The sequence below is a fragment of the Harpia harpyja genome, chromosome 7, assembly GCF_026419915.1.
Source record: "Harpia harpyja isolate bHarHar1 chromosome 7, bHarHar1 primary haplotype, whole genome shotgun sequence".
Lineage (NCBI taxonomy): Eukaryota > Metazoa > Chordata > Aves > Accipitriformes > Accipitridae > Harpia > Harpia harpyja.
The window spans coordinates 39,342,252-39,356,265 of record NC_068946.1 but is presented as its reverse complement, the minus strand read 5'-3'; the positions used below and the strand labels follow the sequence as shown (position 1 = coordinate 39,356,265).

Sequence of the window (14,014 nt, the reverse complement as noted above, 5' to 3'; positions counted from 1 at the left end):
GAGCTGCCCTGGGGAGCGGCGGGGCGGGGCGAGGCCCGCCCGGGGGCGGGGCGAGGTCCGGCCCACCTGACGCCGTGCCGGAAGCGGGCGCGGCGCGAGCCGCCGGTGCCGGTGGGAGGCCGCCATGGAGTTCCCGGACCTGGGCGCCCACTGCTCCTGGCCCGCCTGCCAGCGCCTGGGTGAGGGCCGACGGGGGCACCGGCGGGGCGGGGGGGGTACTGGGACGGCCGGGCCCCGCTCCCGCCCGGGCGAGGCAGCCGCAAGGCCGCAGGCCCGGGCCTAGGCGGCGCGGACCGGCTAACCCGGCCTCCGCGGAGCGGGGAGGCGGCGGGGCGGGGGACGGGCGCCCGCTCGGTGTGGCGGGGGGTGAAGGGCCGGTCGCGCCGCCCCGTCTGCCCTTGGCGGAGGGGCGCGGGGCGGCCGCGGTCTCCGTGCCTTCCCGCGCCTCCCCCCCCCCCCCCGCCAGGGCGGAGGCGGCTGCCGGTAGCCGGGGGCTGCCGCCTCTGCCCGGCGGAGCAGCGAGACGGCAGCGCGGGGAACGACTCTTGGGCGGGGGCCGGGCGGGCACGCCGGCTGCCGGTCCTCGGTGCCGCAGGCTGCGGGGGGGGGCGGACACGGCGGTGTGCCCAGGGGGCCTCTCCGGGGGCCCGGCCTTCTCCCGGGGAGCACGGCAGCCGTTATCCCGGGTGGGTGAACCCCGTGGTGGATGCGAGGGCATCGCTCGCCTCTGGCTTGAGGCCGGCAGCCCCCGGGGAGGTGGGGATGATTTCGGGATGCTACTCCCGAACCCGGGGGTCGGGGTGGCGGGGGCGTGTTCTGAGGAGGAGCCGCAGGGGTTTCTGAAGACGTAGCTTTGGGCCTGCAGCCCTTTTGTTTCCGTGCCGGGAGCTGGGGGAAGAGAGGAGCGGCCCCGGCTTGGCCGAGGGTCAGGGCTGTGCCCTCGGGAAGCCAGGGAGGGCCCCGGGCCGCAGGCGGGCAGCGCTGACCTCGGGGTGCTCTGCCCGCCGCCTCTCCCCGCTCCCAGACTTCCTCCCCCTGAAGTGCGACGCCTGCGAGCAGATCTTCTGCACCGACCACATCGCTTACGCCCAGCATGACTGCACCTCTGCCTACAAGAAGGTAAGCGCAGAGAGGAAGTCGAAGCCAGCCTCCCGCATGGAGCTGCTGAGCTTTCCCAGCCGGGGATCAGAATAATTTGTGACTTCTTTGGTCGCTTGGGCAATCCCCCTTGGGATGTGCCCTGAGCCTGGAGGCGTCCCTGAAAGCCAGGATCTGTATCTCAGTGCCGCAAACTTCCAGCCCGCCCTCTGCCGCTGGGTGGAATGGTTTGGGCATCTCCCAGCCCTACTGTCTCGCCTTCCCAGAGTGTGTGTCCGTGCCTGTCGCACCTGCTGGGTCGGAGACAGCAAGCTGTTTGGAGGGTGGTGAGCCGAATTTCAAACCGCAGGTGACCCTGTGGAAGCCGTGGCAGGCAGATCCTGAAAGGGAGAGAGATGGCCCCACAGCTCTTGAGGTTGCCCAGCTATGTGCTCCCAACCCCCTTTTCTTGTCTCTGCAGGATGTGCAGGTCCCCGTGTGTCCCCTCTGCAACACCCCGGTCCCCGTGAGGCGGGGGGAGATGCCTGATGTCGTGGTGGGTGAGCACATTGACCGTGACTGCAAGTCCGACCCCGCACAGCGCAAGCGCAAGGTAGGAACCCGGCGCTGCTGAGCTCCTCTGGGTCCCTGCCGAAGGCTGGGGGTGGGATGAAAACAGCACACGACTCGGCCCTGCCCAGGGCCGTCACTGTTTGCACAGGCTGTGGGCAGGAAGGGTTGGTGAGCTGGAGGTGTGTGCATCTGCAGGGCTTTGTGGTGTGAGTCTGGGGCTGAGGTAGCAATGGAGTGGGGCTGGGCAGCCGCGTGGGATGTGAGGATGGGAAACTGCATGCTGCCATTAGGAAAATGCAATTAGCTGCCCCATCTTGCCAGGAGAGAAAATTGCTGCAGGGAGCTGGCCCTGTAGGAATCCAGTTGAGCAGCAGTTGGAGGGCTCTGGGCTGTCCCCACTACCCTAGCAGGGCAGGTAGGAGTCCTTTGGCGAAGCAGTCTCTCTCCTGCTGTGCATTCTGTGATCATGGAGACCCTTGTCTGTGGAGACTGAAAAACTAGTGAATTACTAATAAACTATCTAAAGAAAACTAGTATTCAGAAACAAACTCCAGAGCCCTATGGAAGAGGCATTGGTGGGGAAAGCTGGTCAGTGCCCAGGGACTGGCATGGAGGAAAGGGACAGCCCCGGCCCTGCAGGGCGTGTTCCTTTTCACCACCACCATGTCATCTTTCAGATCTTCACCAACAAGTGTTTGAAGCCTGGCTGCAAGCAGAAGGAGATGATGAAGGTGATCTGCGACCAGTGCCACAAGAACTACTGCCTCAAGCACCGGCACCCCCTGGATCATGACTGCAGCGGGGCAGGGCGTCCCCTCTCCAAAGCAGGGTGAGGGCCTGGGGACAGACAGCTGGCAGGGATGGGGCTGTGCTTGTCAGATAGGTGACAGGGAAGAAGCCGAGCAACTCCCAGCCCGTTGTCTGGGACTGCTGTGTTCTCACATTCGCTGCCCTGTGTGCCGGTGTGTCCTCCAGCAGCGTTAAGGTTTGTAGAGTCAGCACAGCTGTATACATAGTCTCTCCTTCCTGCAGCAAAAGCCGCCAGTACTGCCTGTGGGCTGTTTTGTTCTTGCTTCTCTGCCCAGTCCCTTATTCTGTAGCCAATGCTTTCTGCCTATCCTGGTACAGTGTTTTGAGGAGAGAAATGGCTCTTGAAGCGCTTGGGTGTAGCTGAGCCACAACATAGGTACTCTTGGGAGGAAGAGGAGCAGGGAGCCAGGGTGGCATCTTGCTTATCCAGCTTCGTCTCCTTGGGTCTTCAGTGCCCAGGGATGGCTTGGGATGGTAAAACAGTCGCTCACAGGCATCCTGTCTGTCCTAGGCATGCTGCAGTTGCGAGAGCCCAGGCATCCTCCTCCAAAACGGTCACCGCATCGAGCAGTGGAGCTGCCCGGCCAGCAGACAGCCCCTCTTCTCCAATCCCTGCCAGGTAATGTGATGGCCTGACTCATAATTCTGAGGTGGGCACAACCAGGCTCAGCTTGGCTCCCTGTGGGACGCAGGAGCGAGAGCTTCCTGCTTCTTGTGCATCAGCAGGGCTGCGTGCTTGTACCAGGGCTCCCTGCCTTGACAATAACCCGGCTTCTCTTCTGTTTGCAGAGGAGGCAGAGCAGCTGTGTTGCAGACTCCCAGCACCTCCCCTCCAGCTGTCATGCTGCAGAATGGGCTGGTGAGTGGCCTGGCCTGGGCATTTGGGGTGGGTTTGGGTGGTTCCTGGGCCCTCGGGAGCTACTGCAGCAACTGCTTTTTTAAGCCATGCTCTGTAGGTGACTGCGGTGCTCCCCACCTGGGCCTTCCCTTGCAAACAGGGATCGCGGACACTCGGTGGGGCATCAGAGTTTGCTCTGGTGCCTGCGAATGGCAGCTCTCAGCTGTGCTTGGTGCTCAGCTTTCCCCAAAGGGACAAAGTGTGCTGGCTGTTTTCCCCAAGTGTTGTCTTTCTGTTCTGCAAGCCAAGGGTGGAGGAGGAGACTGGAACCTACTTCACACTGGTATTCTTAGCATGCCCCCTGCACTGGCAGGCAGGACTGCGGTCCCTTGGGCAGGGGGAGAGAGAGCTGCAGGTCTGTCCTGAGCCCAAGGCCTTCACCTTGGCTGAGTCTGGCCTTGGAGAAGGGAGATGCACCCACCCTTGGCCAGGCAAGACTGTATCTGCTGCATGTCCCTCAGGGCTGCCTCCTGCCACCCCCGGCCAAGCTGGTGACAAGATGTTTTGTTTCAGAGCGAGGAAGAGGCACTGCAGCGAGCTCTGGAGATGTCCCTGGCAGAGTCAGCACGCAGCTCAGCGCAGCCACCCAGGTACGCCCCAGGGAAATGTGGTGTCATGCCCCAAGCCTGTGTGTGAGAGGTGCCTGGGGCAGCATCATGTGGCTCTGGGATGACATTCCTCTCAGCACGTGGCTCCGGATGATGCCTCTGTGTGGCTGACGGGAAAAAAGGAAGAGTCCAGAGCCGTCAGGGAGCTCTGTTCAGCGAGCAAGCCCTCCAGGGTGCTGGGAGGGGATGGTGACAGCACAGAGTAGGACAAACCATTGTCTGACCACTTGTCAGCTAATGAGTGTGGCTAGAGCGTGACAGAGGTGGAGTAGGAGTGTTCACAGAGGACACCCAGGAGGCCCTGTCCTCAGACACATCACATGGTGCTGCTAAAAGCACCGTCATACAAACTGGTGTTAACATGGTTCTCCTTGGACCAGGGTGCTGGCTGCCAGCCCTAGATGGATCCTCTGGTCCCTCCCCAGCGCCTGGCCTGTTCAGGGTGATCCTCAGTTGCTCCCTGCCCTTAGCTGTCCTGGAGGGTTGCAGTGACAGGAGATCCTGCCACCCTGAAGGCCTCTGAGTGCTGGGCTGGTCAGCCCGGGGGAGGCCAAGGCACACAATGTACCACTGTCCCCAGCAGCACGCAGGAGGAGGAGGATCTGGCACTGGCCCAGGCGCTGTCAGCAAGCGAAGCCGAATACCAGCAGTCGCAGCGGCAGGTGAGTGAGGCTGGCTGTAAGCTCTGTCCCGTGGTGAGATTGATCCTGGCCTGGCTGTGTCAAGGGGGGGTCCTCCCTGGGTTCTGCTTCCTCTGGGCTCTGTCCAGGGTCACTTTTCTCACCAGGAGGGCAGCCTGGCCTGGGGCAGTGTCACTGCTGAACACACAGCCCCGCGGACTTGAGCACTGGATGTGCCCCCTTGTAGGGCAGAGGAAGAAGCCCGTCTTCCCTTGCTCACTGTGTGCTTCTTCCCATTCCAGGCACACGGTTCAAAGCCATCAAACTGCAGCATGTCGTAGGCAGGTGAGGCAGGGTGTGCCTGCAGACGTGGGATCCTGCTTGTGACCTGAGGAGTGGCTCTGGCCTCCCACGTGGATGCCATGGGGTTCTGGCCTGGACACTGATGACAAGAGCCCCTCGCCAGGGACAACTCATCTCCCTGGGGGCTGTAAGCAAGCCACCAAATTCACACGGACACCTCAGCCCTAGTACCTGTATAAAATCGGTGCAGCAGATTGCTGATGCTCCTGGAGAGGTGAAGACAGTGTGGGACGAGGCTGATCGCACACTGACCAAAGCAAGCAGCAGCCCATGGCATGCACTTAGCCACAGCTGCTGAGGCCATCTCCCAGCACTTCTGGATTGTGGGGTGAGGGCAGAGCTGGCCGGGAGGGAAGTGCCATGTGGGGACATCTCTATGTGCTTGGACGTACAGCTGGGATGTGGCTGCCTGCTGCAGTAGTGGGGGGCTGGATTTCATGCTCTGGGGAGGGCCATGCCAGCCCCTCAGCAAAGAGCAACTGTGGCTGTGACCGTCTCTTGCATGGGCATGGCACGGCTGAATGTGTGGCCTCCCGGCAGCATGAAGGCAGCCCCTTCCCCACTCCCCATGCCCTCGGTGCCTCCCCTGCTGTGTTTGCATGCACAAGAGCACGTTGGGCCTTACCCAACTCGGCTGGGGCCCAGGACCTCTCTGAGACTGAATGGAGCTGTGTTTCCTTTCTGGTTTAATTTAACAAGGGCCATTAACTGAAAAGTAACCTCAGTAGCAACTTGACTGCCAGCGTCGCTCGCACAGCAGGCCCGCAGCCGCCTTCCTGCTGCTGGCTGCTTTCTGCTGCCCTAAAGTATCCCAGGGTCCTGTTTTAATGCTGCTGGGGCAGGAATGTCTCCCTCCTTCCCGCTGTGCTGGGCGGGGATCCCCTCCTGGGTAGCAGCAGTGCAGAACCCCTTCTTGCAAACAGCCCTGAGCCTGAAGCCAGCCCTTCCTTGCTGGTGTTCGGAGGCAGGAGCTGACCCCTGCGTGTGGGGGGTACTTGTCCTGCTGGCCTCTTGCAGGGGAGGTCTGCAGCTGTGCAGAGTGATGCTGCTTTCCCACCCACTCTCTCGAGCTTCCCTGCGGGGGACCACTCCTGCCTGCAGGGCTGTGCCTCGTTCTGCACAGGGCTGGGCTGTCCTGTTGCGAGCAGCGTACAGCCAAGGGGGGGTTATCTGCTGGCAGTGCCTCCCTGGGGCGTGAGGTGGGTTCAGGCTGGGCTGAGGGAATGCTGAGACTTGTCAAAGTGCTGCTTGGGAGAAAATAAAAGCATAGCACAAGGTGCAGAGGTGCTCTGGGGGAGCAGTCACTCGGTGTCCAGCCCAGAGTGGTCCATCTCTGCAGGTAGTGGTGCAAGGGGGGGACACATGGGGGCGAAACAGGCACCAGCTGTGCTGCTGCTTCCTTCTTTTGCCCTTGGAGTGCAGCCCCCTGCCATGCTCAGCCCTTTGTGCAAGGATGGGGCAGGTGCTGACAGCCCGCTCTGCCCTCGCCCACCTGAGCCCAAGGAGCTCAACCCCACGGCAGAGCTGTTAGCTGACCCAAAGGCACCGGCAGTAACCCTGCCTGCCCCTGCCCAGAGCACGGCCCCCCGGAGGGGGGGTCCTGCAGGCGCAAACCCTGCCCAAAGCACACAGGCACAGAGCTGGGAAGGACCTGGTTTAAGAAACTACACGACAGCAAAACAAACGGATACAAATGTAGTGGAGTGTCCAACCCAGCCCCTGCAGCTCCCAGGGCATGTGAGGCCCCAGCCGGCAGCCGGCAAAGGGCTCTCTGGCAGCCTGGGGGTCTGGGCCCGTATCAGTGTCACAGTAGAGCTGCCGGCCGTGCTCACGGCCCCTTCTTGCTGCCTGGGGGCTTCTCGGTGCGCCGCTCCTTGCTCTCGCCCTCGTCCCCAGCCTGCTGCTGCAGCCACATGCCAGCATACACGCCACCCTTCTGCAGCAGCTCCTCGTGCCTGCAGGGAGAGTGTGAGGGTGCAGAGTCCCAAGCTGGCCCCGGAGCCAGGGAGGGGGTCCCCACGGGCAGGTAGCACCAAGCCATCCCCGTGTGCTCACCTCCCTCGCTCCACGATGCGCCCGTCCTTGAGCACCAGGATCTGGTCTGCACCTACCACGGTGGAGAGCCTGCAGGGAAAGGCAGGGTGTTACTCTGGCTCAGAGGGGAGAGGGTCCGGTGGGGTTTGCACTGTGCAAGGAGCCACAAGCACAGGGGCTGTCACCTCCTGAGCAGGAGGACAGGTCTGTGTGCCCCTCTGGGGGGGGGCTGGCCAGCTCAGAGCGCTCAGTACCTCCCGGATCAGCCCTTTCCCCTCGTCCCTACCTATGTGCAACAACGATGGTGGTGCGGTGGGTGCAGACCTTGGCCAGGGAAGCTTGGATGTTCCTTTCCGTCTCCGTGTCGAGTGCAGATGTCGCCTGCGGGAGAGGCAGGGCATGAGGAAGGGATGCAGGCAGCACGGGCGGCTGCTGGGGCGGGGGGTGCTGCAGAGCGGGGCAAGGCTAGGCTGGGGGCTGCTGCCGTTACCTCATCCAGCAGGATGATGCGGGGACCCTTCAGGATGGTGCGTGCGATGGCGACGCGCTGCTTCTCCCCTCCACTCAACTTCAGCCCCCGCTCCCCCACCTGGGTGTTGTATCCTGCAGGCACAAGGGCAGGAACATGCTGTGCTGGTGCCCTCCAAGATGGGGATGGGAACCAGGGCTCTGCTGCATGGGGAGGTCCTGCTGGGACCACGCAGCTGCCCAGCACAGCCTCAGCCCATCCCTGCCCAGGGGCTGATTTAGCCCTGCGGAGATGGCAGGGAGAGGCAAAGCAAGGCACAGGGTCACACAGATGTCCCCATGAGGGATGTCGCCCAAGAACACCCGTGGGGGCAGCTACAAGGTCATGGGGGAACCCCAGCACAGCAGGGGGTGGCAAGGAGGGGACCGCGGGGGTCTCACCGTCGGGGAAGGAACAGATGCGGTCGTGGATGTCAGCAGCCTGGGCTGCCTCCTGCACCTCCTGGTCAGTGGCCAGGATCCGTCCGTAGCGGATGTTGTTGGCGATGGTGTCATTGAAGAGCACCGTGTCCTGGGGCACCACTCCGATGTGAGCACGCAGCGATACCTGCTTCACCTGGGGAGGTGCCGGGGGGAGAGCTCAGCCAGACACACACCCCCTGCAAAGACCCTCCCAAGACCCAATCCCACCCCTCAGCCATGAGCCCCACACTCCGCTCCTGGCAGGGTGTGTGTTCCAGGGTCCCCCCTGGACCACAGGCTCAGCTGCACCTCCACCCTGCAGTGGGGGGACCCTGCCAGTGCCCCAGCCATTCCTGGGGAGCCCTGGCCAGTCTCCAGCATTTCAGCCCAAGGATCCCACAGTCGCGCCATTCACTCCACTCCTGGCACAGACATCAGCCTTCAAAGGGGCTGTGGGGGCTGCGTGCTCACCCCCTGCCCCAGGGAGATGCCAGTGCCTGCACTGAGCAGTGCTGCGAAGCCCAGAGGAGCTGGTATGTGTGTACCTCAGTCCCTGGCAGCCTCTCACCCTCACCTGGGAGATGTCCTGCCCATCGATGCGGATGCAGCCACCCCGCACGTCGTAGAAGCGGAAGAGCAGGCGGATGACGGTGCTCTTCCCCGAGCCCGAAGGTCCCACCTGCACACAAAGGTAAAGGGACTTGAAGACACCAGAGACTCCCTGCTGCCAGAGGCCAGGGGCTGAGCAGGGAAGGGCCGGCCCCGTTGGGGGTCTGTCCTTCTCACCCCTGTGCTTCCCAGCCCCAATCCCCCCATCCCACGCCCAAGGTCCCACTCTCACCAGGGCCAAGGTCTGCCCGGGCATCACAGAGAAGGAGACGTCCTGCAGGATTTCCTTCCTGGGAAAGGGAGATGGAGAGGGGCTGAGGGCCACCTCCACTGCCCTACGTCCCTGTGACAAGCCCCATAGCTTGACTTGTCCCACCCTGCCACCCCATACCCATCCACGTAGCTAAAGTGCACATTCTCAAACTCGATCCGCCCGGTCTCCAAGCGCAGGTCGCTGGCATTCACCACATCCTTCACCTGCCGGAGGGTGAGACGTGGCCTCAGAGCCAGCCCCTCCCAGGGCAGGACCATGGGTCCGTGCCAGGGAGCGGTGTCCAGAAAGGTGGCACCCACCTCCTGCTCTTCATGGAAGAGCTCAAACATGTTCTCCATGTCCACGAAGGAGTTCTGGATCATCCTGGAATGGAGCAGAGACCAGGGGGAAGAGTTTGTGGAGCACATCCCGACCCTGGCACCCACGGGGAGGGGGACCTCAGACACCCCCAGAGCTCCCAGCGTTACCTGTAGTAAGTGCCAAACCAGTTGAGTGGCGTGTAGAGCTGGATGATGTAGGTACCGAAGAGGACAAAGTCCCCCACCTGGAAGGGACAGGGGAGAGGTGCCCATCACCACCAGCCCCGGGGCCCCACCTTGGGCCGGGGGCTGCCCAGGCTGGCACCAGCCTTACCTGCAGCTTGTTTTCAGTGACAAAGTAGGCACAGAGCAGGGACCCTGCGAGCAGCCCCAGGCCGATGACCAGGTTCTGGGTCTGGTTGAGGAGGCCCAGCGAGGCACTGACCTTCCACTCCGAGACCTGGAAGAGGCAAGGTCCTCCAGGATGCTGCCGCCTCCAAACCAGACCCACAGTGAGCTCCATCCTCCCTGCAGGTGCCCATGAGGCTTGGCTCCTTTCTCCCCAACTCACCCACTGGTGCTGAGCATACCTGGTACTTGACAATGGCATCGTTAAAGCGGTTCACCTCGTAGTTCTCTGCATTGTAGTACTTCACCTGCAGGATGCAGAGCTGGGGTCAGCACCCGGATCGGCCCCCTCAGCGCCAGGCAGTGCTCAGCAACCCCACACTGCCTACGGTACCGTCTCAAAATTGAGGAGCGAGTCCACAGCACGGGACTTGGCCTCATTGTCCCGTGTGTTCATGTCCCGTCGGTACTTGGTCCTCCACTCAGTGATGAAGATGGTCAAAGCTGCAGGCAGGAGGGGGCTGTGTTGGCAGGCGCCCGCTGCCCCACAGCCTGGCATGACACCCCTGCACCCCGACCCCCCACTCACTCAGATAGAGGCTCATACACACAAAGATGATGAGGCCAAACCAGGCGCTGAAGACCGAGGTGAAGTAAACGATGCCGATGACGATGTCCGCAATGGTGGGGATGATGCTGAAGACGATGTAGCTGTGGGGTGGGAAGGGAGATGGCGCATCAGCCTGGCCCAGTGGGGCTGCCCGGCCACGCCCCAGCCTCTGTGGGCACGCTCTGACCTGAGCAGGCTGTTGATGCTGCTGGTGCCCCGGTCCACGCTGCGCAGAACCTCACCGGTGCGACGCCCCAGGTGCCAGCGCAGGGACAGCCCGTGCAGGTGGGCGAAGAGCTGCACCTGCACCTGCCGGTTGGTGAACTGCTGCACCCACACCCACAGGAAGGTGCGCAAGTTGCTCACGAAGCCGGTGGAGCCTGCGGGGCACCGCAGGACGGTCAGCGGGGACCGGTGCCACGGGGGCATGCAGCTAGCTCAGAAAGCCCAGCTGGGAAAGAGGGATTTGGGATGGGACCCCCCCGCTATCCCCAAACCGGACCAGCCCTGGTTGCTGCTCCCAAGAGAGAGCAGCAGTGATGGGGACATAAGGGCATCCCCAGCCACCCTAGCCCCGGCATGATGTGCCCCATGCTGTCTCTCCCCAGTGCCCCATCCTTCCCAGCAGTCCTTACCAGCACCTCCACCCTGCAGGAACTTCAGCCCCACGTAAATGCAGACAGTCCAGGCCAGGGTGTGCCAGGGAGCACCCTCCGTCAGCTCGTTCACTGGGGAGAGGGTGGCAAGGGTCAGGGTGGAGGGTCAGGGAGCATCGATGGGTGCCCCACGGGAACCAGCCGCAGCACCCAGCACTGCTCCCTGATCCCCCGGACCCTGCTCCTGCCAGGTCCCTGCAGTCCCCCAGGTCACTCGCAACACCCCCCAGCACTTGGTGAGGCTGTGGGCAGCCTCACACGCCGAGCTCCAGGCCCCTCACCAATGTTCTTGTAGTAGATGGGGACGAAGACGTTGATGGCCCGCTCCAGCCCCATGAGCGCCATGCAGAACAGCACCAGCCCCTGCAGCAGGTGGTTGCCCTTCGGCCACATGTATGGCACCAGCAGCCGCAGCTTCCTCCGGAAATCCTTCCAGGTGGAGGTGGTCCTGCTGGTGTCAGGCAGGAGCGGCTAGGGGACAGCAGAGCAAGGCGTCACTGCCCCGGCACCCCAGTCCAGCTGGCAATGGCCCCAGGAAACACCCCACCAAGAAACCCAGCCCTGTCCTCTCAGGGTCCCCACTCCATCCTCCCAGCAGGGCCGCATGCTGCTAACAGCAGGCAGGGAGCTTGGGCAGCCCTAACCCTTGCTCCTCTCTGGTCTCCTGAAGATGCTGATCCCAGGGCAGCTGTATTTCCATTTTGTCCCCAGCTCCTCCCTCGCCATGTCCCCAAACTACTCCAGCCCTGGGACTCACCTGGCTGTTCTCCACGTCCCGCTCCTCCTCATTGACCAGCAGCATGTAGGGCTTGCGGGGCAGCCCCGGGGCCTTCATGCCCAGGATGAAGAGCATGAACGTGCAGATGTAACGCAGCAGCCAGAAGCCAAACTGCACCTGGACGGAGAGCAGGGGGTCAGTGCCGCAGCTGGCCCTTGGCACAGCCCGGCCAGGCATGCGATGGGTATGAGCTGAGAGAGGCAAGGAGCGGGGCACAGGGCTGCAGTGCAGCCAGGGGAGAGGGGACACCCCACGCAGCTCAGCGGGACCCCCCTGGCTGAGCACAGCACCTCAGGAAGCACCCCGACCCCTTCCTTCCTCCCTGCCACATCTCGCTCTGTGCCCTCCGGCTTGGGGTGTCCCTACCCCGGGGGGGGAGCGAGGGGGTAAAGGGCTGCGGGGAGCAGGCAGACACCCCCTGCCTCTGCGCCTGGGGCTGGGCCAGGCAGAAGCGGGAGCTGAGCTGGATGGGGGCACAGAGATGTGCACGACAGCTGGGCTCGGGGCCAAGACATGCGGCAGAAACATGGGTGCAACCCGGGAGCGTGCACACCCTGGGCATGGCAGGGCAGGGCGTGCACACCCCACCCCAGCACCGTGATGCCGCAGCCCACCCCTCCCCCCTTGGCAAAGGGCTCCGTCCCCCTTCCCTGCCCACAGCCCCCAGCCCACCTTCTGGTTGGTGTCCTCCAGCGCCCACCACCACAGCGGGCTCCTCCAGCACACCAGGGTCAGGTTCTCGGCAGCGAAGGCCAGCGCCCAGAAGAGGAGGAGGACGGTGCCATGGCCCCGCGTCCGGTCGTGCACCAGCACCTGCGTATGCTCCAGCTGCAGGAGGGCGACGGCGCAGCCCCAGCTGAGGGCCCAGAGGCAGGCGTGCAGCAACATGTACCCATAGAGCCGTCCCGGCCCCCCTGCTTGCCACAGCAGCCCGCCGAAGGGCTGCAGGGCCAGCAGCAGGGACAGCAGGACCTGGCTGAGGTACAGGCGGGAGCGGGGGATGTACTTGGGCTCCATGGCGCGGCCGAAGCGGACGTAGCAGGCGTACTGCAGGGCGCCCAGCAGCAGGCAGACGCTCAGCAGCACAGCCGGCACCAGCGTGAAGAAGAAGCAGGGCTGGAAGCCCTGCTGCACCCAGGCCTGGGCGATGGAGCTGTTGCCCTCACAGTAGCCCCCCAGCACCGCCATCCTGGCAGGTCACCGGCTGTGGAGAGAAGAGGGGCTGGAGCAAGGTCTCAGGATGGGCTGTTGGGTACGGCTGCGAAGAGGGACCCACGGCGGGATGGCACAGCCAAGCAGAGGGGGGCACGGACGGGGACGGGGCAAGCACCGCCGGACACAGACACGCGGGACACGCTGCATGCAACACACATGCAGCCCTGCATGCAAGTAGGGCCAGCTTTGCATGGGGATGGACATGAGCACCACACCAGGATCCACTCATGGCCCATGGCAATGCCCTGGACCGGGGGGTAACACTGCACTGCACCCCCCTCCCCCCCCGAGCCACCCGGGCCCTTGGGGATGCACTCGGACATGACAGGGCATCGAGAGCCGCAGGGATAGGAAGGCAGTGGGGCGCTGGCACCAGTTTTGAGCGGGGGATGAGGGGACACAAGGGGCAACGGAGCAGCAGTGCGGGGCGGGGGGGTGGGGGGGATGATGCAAGAGGATGCACGCAGGGGAAACGCAAGGGCAAAGGCAGGGGACGTGCACGGTGTAACACTGGTGCAGGGCGAGGGAGACGGGGGGGCGAGGCGGGGGCCGTGCCGGGGCAATGCCCGGGCGGTGCCGGTGCCAGCGCCGCTCGGCCCCGGGACGGGCGGCCCCGGGGCGGCCCCGCTGCCCGCGCAGCCGCCGTGCCGGCCCCGCCGCCCTGCCCCGGCCGCGCCACCCGGGGGCCCCGCGCCCTCTCACCTGCCCCGGGCCCGCCGGCCCCGGCCCGCTCCGGGCCCCCGCACCGCCGCCGCCGCCAGCCGCCGCCAGCCGGGCCCCGGCGCCGCTCCGCCCCGCTCCCCGCCCCCGCGCCGGCACCGCGCCCTTCCCCGGGCCGGGACTGCACCTCCGCCCGCACCCCGGGACTGCATCCCCCCCGTGTGTGTCGTCGTCCCCCCACCCCGGGCCCCGGTGCCCAGCCCCAGGCTGCACGGACCTGCGCCCCCCCACCACCCCCCAAGCGTCCCCCCTGCAGAGCCGGGGATGGGGAGGTGTCGGTGGTGCGGGACGAACTCCCGGGCCGGGGGCCCAGGTGGGGGAAGAGTCCCCGATGCCGAGGCGAGGTGCCCCGCTCCCGCTTATCGCCGCCGCCGGCCCGGCCCTGCCGTGCCGAGATAGCCCCCGCCGCCCCAGCGAGAGCCCTGCCGGCCGCAGAGGTCAGGCAGGACGGGGCGCGGTCCTCCCAGGGATAAATATAGCTCCTGCCTTCCCCCCCCCGCGGTCCCCCGCCGGCCGGGACTGAGCTCCGTGGAGCTGCCAGCCCAGCAGGAGCAGCCGACAGGCACCTCGCAGCCTCCTGCCGCCATCGCAG

General features: G+C 64.6%; 2 protein-coding genes across 4 annotated transcripts; one reads left to right on the top strand and one right to left on the bottom strand.

Annotated features, from left to right (window-relative positions):
• Positions 1 to 44: 44 nt before the first annotated feature.
• Positions 45 to 6,230, top strand: ZFAND2B (zinc finger AN1-type containing 2B). Of its 3 annotated transcripts, none has more exons than XM_052792675.1 (9): positions 47 to 179; positions 1,025 to 1,119; positions 1,559 to 1,690; positions 2,328 to 2,479; positions 2,972 to 3,079; positions 3,250 to 3,319; positions 3,872 to 3,948; positions 4,547 to 4,628; positions 4,889 to 6,230. In XM_052792675.1, exons 1-9 carry the CDS (start codon positions 125 to 127, stop codon positions 4,925 to 4,927), a joined length of 810 nt encoding a protein of 269 aa, XP_052648635.1. In that variant the 5' UTR covers positions 47 to 124; the 3' UTR covers positions 4,928 to 6,230. The 3 variants fall into 3 exon arrangements, with proteins under 3 accessions (XP_052648637.1, XP_052648635.1, XP_052648636.1); XM_052792676.1 differs by having other exon boundaries at positions 48 to 179; positions 4,550 to 4,628; XM_052792677.1 differs by lacking the exons at positions 4,547 to 4,628; positions 4,889 to 6,230 and adding an exon at positions 4,347 to 4,514 and having other exon boundaries at positions 45 to 179.
• A 360-nt stretch (positions 6,231 to 6,590) lies between these two features.
• Positions 6,591 to 13,496, bottom strand: ABCB6 (ATP binding cassette subfamily B member 6 (Langereis blood group)). Its single transcript, XM_052792674.1, has 20 exons — positions 13,405 to 13,496; positions 12,160 to 12,691; positions 11,467 to 11,604; positions 10,991 to 11,180; positions 10,689 to 10,781; positions 10,241 to 10,433; positions 10,033 to 10,154; positions 9,838 to 9,947; positions 9,686 to 9,751; positions 9,430 to 9,555; positions 9,264 to 9,340; positions 9,096 to 9,159; positions 8,914 to 8,999; positions 8,755 to 8,812; positions 8,488 to 8,592; positions 7,893 to 8,067; positions 7,474 to 7,586; positions 7,270 to 7,364; positions 7,005 to 7,073; positions 6,591 to 6,904 (listed from the first exon to the last, which is right to left on the bottom strand). Exons 2-20 carry the CDS (start codon positions 12,673 to 12,675, stop codon positions 6,778 to 6,780), a joined length of 2,523 nt encoding a protein of 840 aa, XP_052648634.1. The 5' UTR covers positions 12,676 to 12,691; positions 13,405 to 13,496; the 3' UTR covers positions 6,591 to 6,777.
• Between the last annotated feature and the right edge of the window lie 518 nt (positions 13,497 to 14,014).

Bases quoted from the DNA above. Each gene is read 5' to 3' on its own strand.
- ZFAND2B (XM_052792675.1), top strand. From the start codon at position 125: ATGGAGTTCCCGGACCTGGGCGCCCACTGCTCCTGGCCCGCCTGCCAG. The intron at 180-1,024 runs GTGAGGGCCGAC...CCCCGCTCCCAG, and splicing joins GCCCGCCTGCCAGCGCCTGG to ACTTCCTCCCCCTGAAGTGC. The intron at 4,629-4,888 runs GTGAGTGAGGCT...TTCCCATTCCAG, and splicing joins ACCAGCAGTCGCAGCGGCAG to GCACACGGTTCAAAGCCATC.
- ABCB6 (XM_052792674.1), bottom strand. From the start codon at position 12,675: ATGGCGGTGCTGGGGGGCTACTGTGAGGGCAACAGCTCCATCGCCCAG. The intron at 11,181-11,466 runs GTGAGTCCCAGG...GCTGTCCCCTAG, and splicing joins GGGACGTGGAGAACAGCCAG to CCGCTCCTGCCTGACACCAG. The intron at 7,365-7,473 runs GTAACGGCAGCA...CCTCTCCCGCAG, and splicing joins GCATCATCCTGCTGGATGAG to GCGACATCTGCACTCGACAC.